This window comes from Zingiber officinale, chromosome 8B (assembly GCF_018446385.1).
Source record: "Zingiber officinale cultivar Zhangliang chromosome 8B, Zo_v1.1, whole genome shotgun sequence".
Lineage (NCBI taxonomy): Eukaryota > Viridiplantae > Streptophyta > Magnoliopsida > Zingiberales > Zingiberaceae > Zingiber > Zingiber officinale.
In genome coordinates, this window is record NC_056001.1 from 26,685,138 (window position 1) to 26,692,719 (window position 7,582).

Sequence of the window (7,582 nt, forward strand, 5' to 3'; positions counted from 1 at the left end):
GCCATCTCGCTGCAAGGTTGCGACCAAGGCAAGGCCTTGCTGTAAGGCTACGACCAAGGAAAGACCTCACTGTGAGACCGCAGCCAAAGCAAAATCGTACCTCGCCGCTAAAAGAGGAGAGGGAAGGGGAGAAGATTGATTATACTGATGGGATGCATGCCGGTGCCAAAAATCAGAGAGGAGAGGAGAGGAATGTGCCAGAGATCAAAGAGGAGGTCAATTAGAGGAAGATTTTAGGGTGCTGTGAAGCAAAATCGAAAATGAAAACCTTAATTAGAAAGTTAATTAGTCACGGAAACTTAATTTAGTCGTTAAAATAGTGATGAAAACTTATTTCGTTGCTAAAATAGTGACAGAATTAATTTTTCGTAGCTAATTAAATAGGTTAAATAAGTATAGATATGGAATTGGCAATGAAATTTAATTTTTGTTTCTAAATTAGCAATCATAATTTATTTCGGTCGCTAATTAGCGATAAAAATTAAATTACGTCACTAATTGTGGATTTTCTTGTAGTAAATTATATGATGAGTTGTAATAAATGATATGATTTATTTAATCAAATTTTTAAATGATCGTCAATAAAATTGATCACTTAATTCATATAACAAATCAAATACCAAATGCATGGAAGATCTGTAAATATTTGACATATTTGACTAACAAACAAAAATATAAATATATGAAAAATTAACATTATATATTTTTTTCCAACACTTAAATTCGTAATCGAAAGAGATAAAGCAAGAAAACTTTACCTCAATCAAAAAGTGTTTATTGTGGAGCGTCGGTGAAACAACGACGGCAACACTGGCAGCAAATGACAGTGGTACTGGTGATAGCGGCGTGCGGTGATAGCGGCGTGGACGGCAATGATATCAATGTGCGACGGGGGATTTAAGGGTAAAATTAGGGTTAGAGAAAGAATAATAAGGGGATTATGAGAGGAAGAAGCCCATAGGAGAGAAAAAAAGAAGAGGGGATTAGGAGGAAGAAGAAAACACAAAAGGGGAGAGGGAAAAAAAGTACAGACAATGGGAGAGAAAAAAAGGGTTGGTGGAGAGAGGAAAAAAAAGGTTTGATTTGTTTTAATTGAACATTTTGTGAAAAAATCCTGAAAGTTTTAGAATTTATAACTAAATCTTTTTTTAAAAAACACTATATTAATTTTTCCCCCCAAAATTTTAAGAGGGGGTGTCGCACCCTCTCGACCCCATATAACTACGCCCCTGTGCACACATAACTTATATAGAAGACTTAATTTATACTCTGTCGCATATGATCATTGTAGGACATGATTGCACTAACCAAAAAACAAAAAAAAAAACACATGCATGAAAGATTATATTCAATTACATGAAACCCTATAGATACTACATAACATACCACATGAATTTTTATAACAAATCACATCTCAATTTCTCTTTAGGATTATTAGCTATCAAGAGCACAAAATGACATCCTCGTTCAAATTTCCTGACAAACTCGACTATGCAACTGTCACTCTGCCTTAACGTCATAAACTCTCGAGTCAACTTTGAATGTTTGTCTTTAGTGAAGTACTTAGAGTAGAATATCTCCTTGAAATCCTCCCAAGAAAAGATACTTAGATCTACATATACGGATGCTCCTTCCCACTATAACATAGCATCATCCTTTAGAAGAAAAGTAGCACACCTCACAATATCTACATCCTCCAAAGCCATGAATCGGAAGATGAGCTCAATGGGATCTAATTCTCTGTCTCCATAGGATCAATAGTTCTAGTGAAGTCTTTTGGGTTCATCTTACAGAAGCACTCATATATCGTTTCTGTTTTGGCCCTACGACTCAACTCTGCATCAGGCCCGATAAAATATACAAAGAATTGATTCATCCCTACAAATACCTATTAATTGTGACTAACTAGAGACGGTGGAGGAGATGGAGATGGAGGTAGAGGTGGTGGAGATACTACCTCACCAGTCACCACGCCTCTCTTCCTCAGGGTGCTCCGGGCTCCTACGAGCGTAACGTCTTCAAGGCATATCTATATACAGTCCAAAACATCACATAATTCCAACAAAAGTTAAAATCCATCCTACTTAAATCAATACTATATCAGTTCCCTAACTTAGCATTCATACAAGCATTTAGCTACATGCATATAGAATATAAAGTATTAAACTCACAGATTTGATATTTGATTTCTCGGAATCGATAGTAGGCACAATCTTTTTAGGAAGCATGGTCTAATACAAATTAAAACATCACGTAACAATGTTTGATAAACTCACAGATTTAAGGCTTGACGGTATGACTATTGTCTCTTTTATATATATTTTTATTGAAACTCTTGTAAAAATATATTTGCAATAGGTTTCTTCGTCTTAAAAAAATATTTGATAAAGAGAATATTATAGTGATAGCGCTAGGATGTTGAAACATGGAGCAGGAACTAAGGATTCTGAATCAATAAAACAATTGAGATCTTTATGTGCATGTGTTGATTTTGTGTGTTTCTTTTAATTTCTGCTGCATTGACATCTTCAGGCTAATGCACGATCAACAATGATCCAAAAATTATTCATTCTTTTCTAGCGACGACGTTATCAGTTCCAACAATATTATCAACTAAATATCTTGCTATTGTTTTTGATTTTTTTTATGATATTTAAGTAAGTGTTAAATTGTAATGATTTGAAGTTGAATCTAAACACTCGGAATTAGCAAAGATTAATTAGTGTTCGTCCTAAGAAGGATTAATTTAAATGTTAGATTAATTTAAAGTTTAAACGGAAGCCACTTTTTGGATATACTGGTCCGGATCCGGATGAAATGATGGATCTGGAGACAGATCCGAATTCGGTCAAACTCCCTAATTAAAAGAGCAAGGAAAATAACGTCACAGCCCCTCTCTCTGCCGTAGTTCTCTTCGTTGATTCGATCGATCCATCTCCCCTTGCTCGTTTCCTCTCGATTCCATTATTCGTTAGTCCTACCGTCTCCAATTCGGTTTTTTGGTTTGATACAGTGCCCTTTAACCGGAGGAATCGATTCAGGGTTCGAACAGAAGATGGAGCCGATGGACATCCTGGGGAAATCGAAAGAGGACGTCTCACTGCCGAAATGTTAGTAATATGTTCTTTTGCATTTATTTTTTATATTTACACGGTGAATTAACGACGTTTTGTATCAATTATTTGGATTTTAGGATTGTTGGTTTTATTTATACGTTAGGGTTTGGGAGGTGTTCGAAATTGCCCTAATTGGGCAATTGTTATTTAGAGAAAGGATAAGCATGAGTTGGTCTGTTGTTTCGTTTTGTGCAACTTTAGGAAGATGAGGGTTTTAGTGCAGATTTGGAGCTGTGGAGGTTTAAACAAGCTTGGTCGTTTTTTATTGGTTTATTTGCGAGATGTCATCAATTTTATGTCGAATTACTTGGTGTGGAGCGTGTTACTAGGTTTAAATTTTAGCCTGCCTGTAAACTGTGCCGCGAGAGTAGTAAAGGGTATGCTAATCTTAGTTTCTTTTTTGGATAGTAATTGAAGTAATGAAGTTCATAGTCATCCATCCATACTTAAGGGATAATGGATGTTATAGGAATTATTAGGCTTCTTGATAAAGGAACTCATTGAGGCTTTTAGAGCAAACACAACCGTCTATATTTCTTATTCATGTGTGAAAACTTTGTAGACTCATACACAAGAAACTATCAATAATACTCTCATGCTTGGTTTCAAAGGACATATTCCAGTTGGAATCTAGTTTAGTATATGAAAATGAGTGATGATCCCATTGCATATGTACCTTGTTCATGATTTCTCTATTCTTCTTTAGTTGAGGTAACTCCTTAATCATGTAAGCTTGCTGAATATAGTTTGTAGCTTATTGGAGTGACTTTGAAATTTTTGTTTGTTTCTTAATGGCTTGTGAATTTTGTTCCTACTATTTCGAACAGGACCAGGTGCCCACCAAACATATTTACATAGTTGAATCCTTTGACTAAACAGAGCTCAGTTATGAGCTGGATTAATTTGGAATTAGAAACTTTTAGATTTTTTTTCAGGTTTTTCTTTGTTACGTTAAGTAATTGGCATGATTGTTTTCATGACACACAAATAGAAGAGCTACATGACAGGCTTGAGGGTTTTTTTTCCTTTTTTTTTTTGTTCAAAAGAAATTGATGTGGCATGAGTCATTATGATGGTTGCAGGGACTTTGTTTAATTTCCTCAAGCATTGTAAGAGCCCACTATTCGCTTATTCAAACTTGCGCTTCATATGTTTAAGAAAGATTGCACGCATTAGATCAATCACTGTGGTTAAGTATCCTGATTTTGCATTTGGGTTATTTTCAGCCACAATGTTCAAGATTATAAAGGAGATGTTACCACCTGATGTTCGTGTCGCTAGAGATACCCAAGATCTTCTTGTGGAGTGTTGTGTAGGTATTTGGAATCTTAAATCTAGTCTATTAATTTCCTTGCATTCATGTCACTGCTAATTGTAATCTTTGTCTGTATTGTAAGCATAAGAAAGGTGTCTACAAAGACATTGGCATACTAGTATTTTAAATCTGACAAATTGTTGCTGGAAGGAAAGCATTTTATGTTTTTACTGGAAATATGGAATATATTTGGGTGGTAGTTATTAATGACAATAGTAAGCATCCAGAGGGCCTAAGTCGTATATTTCTTTGAAACATGAATCTGGAAACAATAATTAATATGTCGTGAGTTATTATGTGAAGTTCAAATGAAGCTAAAGCAATCCATGAGCATGCTTGTGGATATTTGAATGTCACATTCTTATTTCCTATGCCCTTTCACTTTCAACCACCAAGTTCTTGTATGTGTTGGCATTTCTTTGTGTTCACAGTTATTTTAGTTCTAGCAACTGTATTAGATTGAATGAACATTTTGAAGAATGGAATCTTGGTTACTTTATAAATTGGTAAGGTAATAGTTGAGTACTGACACTCATATATTGATGGTAAGCCATGTAGGGTTCATTTGTTGCTAACTAAATAATAGTAGCCTTCTCCCATTGACTCATTGAAGTGTTGCTAAGGGTTATATTATTTTCTGTTGATGCTAGCTGTTGACAACATGTTTTAGAGAAACATGAACTAAGTCGACAAGAAGCCACTTTAAGCAATTCACTCGCCTATTCTTATGGTGTTGAGTTGCATCAATGGCGCTTGTCCTCCTTAATCCTTCTAAGTCAACATGACAAGCGTAAGGTATTTGTATTACAGAAAAAAATTCCTACTGTCATTTTTGCTGATTGATTTGTTTCTGTTTGTCTACTTTCTAAAGGTTGGTTCTCTTGTCATGGTTATTATCAATCAGATACCAAGTTTTTACTTTAGGAAAAGAAAACCCATCAAAAAGTAAAGCTCTCATTAAATTGGTTCTGCCTCGTTAAGTTGAGCCCATGTTAATACAAGTGTTTATTACTAGAGAGAAGTGGAGAAGTCAAAGAGGGTGAAATTAAGGTTCGATAGCAAAATAAAAGAAGATTTACTACATTGAGACTTAGAGTCAACAGCAAGGGTGGAGTTCATGACGAACAATGGGATAAGAACACATCTTGTTGCATTCACACCTAGTCGAGGGCCACTAAATAAGCATCTTATCATGACAAAATTGTCTTACTCTCTTAACAACATTGTTGCCTTGCCATTAACAAGGAATGCAATTGATAGGATCTGTCCTATTGTGTAGTTCAACTCAATTCTAATGAGCTGAAACCAATATGATTTTGTATTTTTTTATGAATGCATGAGATGTTTTCTAGTGAATCATGACAATCAGATTCTGTCAATCATATTGCTCTATTAAAGGTGTATACTATATAATACATATTTCAGGATGTAAAAGACTTCAAGCTGGGTAGGTATTTTTTTTCTAAAACAAATTCTAGATTTTTTTTATTGGATCTTACTATTCACGTTTTGAAATTTAGCATAAAGATTCATGTTATGAATCTTAAATTGGCATTCTTGCTGTAATGCCTTAAACACATAACCTTTCTTCAATCAGGATTCATATTATCAGAAGAATTTAACTATGGTTGTTAAATTGACATGTTGCTTTTTTATTCTGTCTGTTTTGCTGTTTAACTTTTATTCCTTATTTTAATTTGCAGAATTTATAAATTTACTTTCTTCTGAGTCCAATGATGTATGTAATCGTGAGGACAGACGGACAATTGCACCAGACCATGTGCTCAAAGCTTTGGAGGTTGTTCATGTTTGTCAGTTTCCACATCATCATCATTTTATTTATTTCTAATTTGAATTTTTCTCCACCTCTCTTTTTGGTCAGAAATTTTTCTCCATTTTATTCATGAAGCTTCTTAATGGTGTATTACTCTTGTGTACAAGGATGACAAGAACTTCACAGGCAGATATGTACTCATTTAGTAGTCATCCAAAGCTGCTATGCTAAGTTGGCAGAGGTCGGGGTAGTTGAGTTGTGTGCGTGAGAATTCAAATGTTTTTTTCTTGTCCTTATGATCCCCTCAGTGCAAACATGCAGATGTAGTGTTTCCGGAAGCACTTGGATTTATAGATACCAAAGTGTAAACATGATGTCCACTTGCACTTTTCTATTACTAGGATGTGTGATATTCTAGCCATTTAGATGGATGGGCTACATAGATCTTTTCTCCTTGAGTTTTTGTAGGATGGCTCCTTCGTTAGATCCAGAATTTCATCTCTCTTCATGTTAATATGTCATTAGCCATCCAATGGATAGGTAATTGTGATGCCAAATTCTCTGTTGACAGAATTGCATTTCTTTGCTGTTTAGGTGTGTCTTAATGTAGATATCTGTTTACATTTTTTTTCTTCTAGATATTGCAGTTACCCATAAAATACCTGTGCATGCTGCAATTGACCATATACTTGATCAAAGTTAAGCATGAAGTAGTCACCGTGCAACGAGTCTCATTTGAATGTTAATTTTATGTTGGCATGAGTTATGTTTGTAAGTTCAGTTACTAGTGCCTTGTTATCTAACACTTTCAGAAATTCAGCATCTGGTATCTGGAGAGGCTGCTTTCTAAGCTAAACACTAGTTGTTTTAAACCTACTTACTAAACTGATATTTTCATTGTTTCCTCAATCAGGTTCTTGGATTTGGTGAGTACATTGAAGAAGTTTATGCTGCATATCAACAGCATAAACTGGAAACTCTGGTATGTTATATCAAACACCTTTTGTACTTTAACGCTTTACTCTAAAATTAATTTTTATCTATATCTTCAATGTATGTGGAGCAGGACTCACCAAAAGGTACTAAATTTGGTGGTATGGAGATGACGGAGGAACAAGCAGCAGCAGAACAACAGAGGATGTTCGCTGAGGCCCGTGCGAGGATGAACAATGGAGTGAGCTCACAAAAGACGTCAGAATCCGATCCCACTCTTGAGAGCTAATCAAATCATACTTAAAGGATTATGTAAAGCATCCTTAAAAGTGGCACAACTTGAGCTATTTGCAGTCTGACTCCAGTTTGTACAACTGGTTATTTTCTATGACAATCATCTGATACGTAGCAGTATAGTTTATAAAAGCCAGAATATTTTTCTCA

General features: G+C 35.1%; 1 protein-coding gene across 1 annotated transcript; it reads left to right on the forward strand.

Moving 5' to 3' along the window:
* Window positions 1-2,877: 2,877 nt before the first annotated feature.
* On the forward strand, window positions 2,878-7,582 carry LOC122015747 (protein Dr1 homolog). The gene is made up of 5 exons (XM_042572767.1): window positions 2,878-3,110; window positions 4,343-4,432; window positions 6,135-6,229; window positions 7,119-7,187; window positions 7,272-7,582. Exons 1-5 carry the CDS (start codon window positions 3,056-3,058, stop codon window positions 7,425-7,427), a joined length of 465 nt encoding a protein of 154 aa, XP_042428701.1. The 5' UTR covers window positions 2,878-3,055; the 3' UTR covers window positions 7,428-7,582.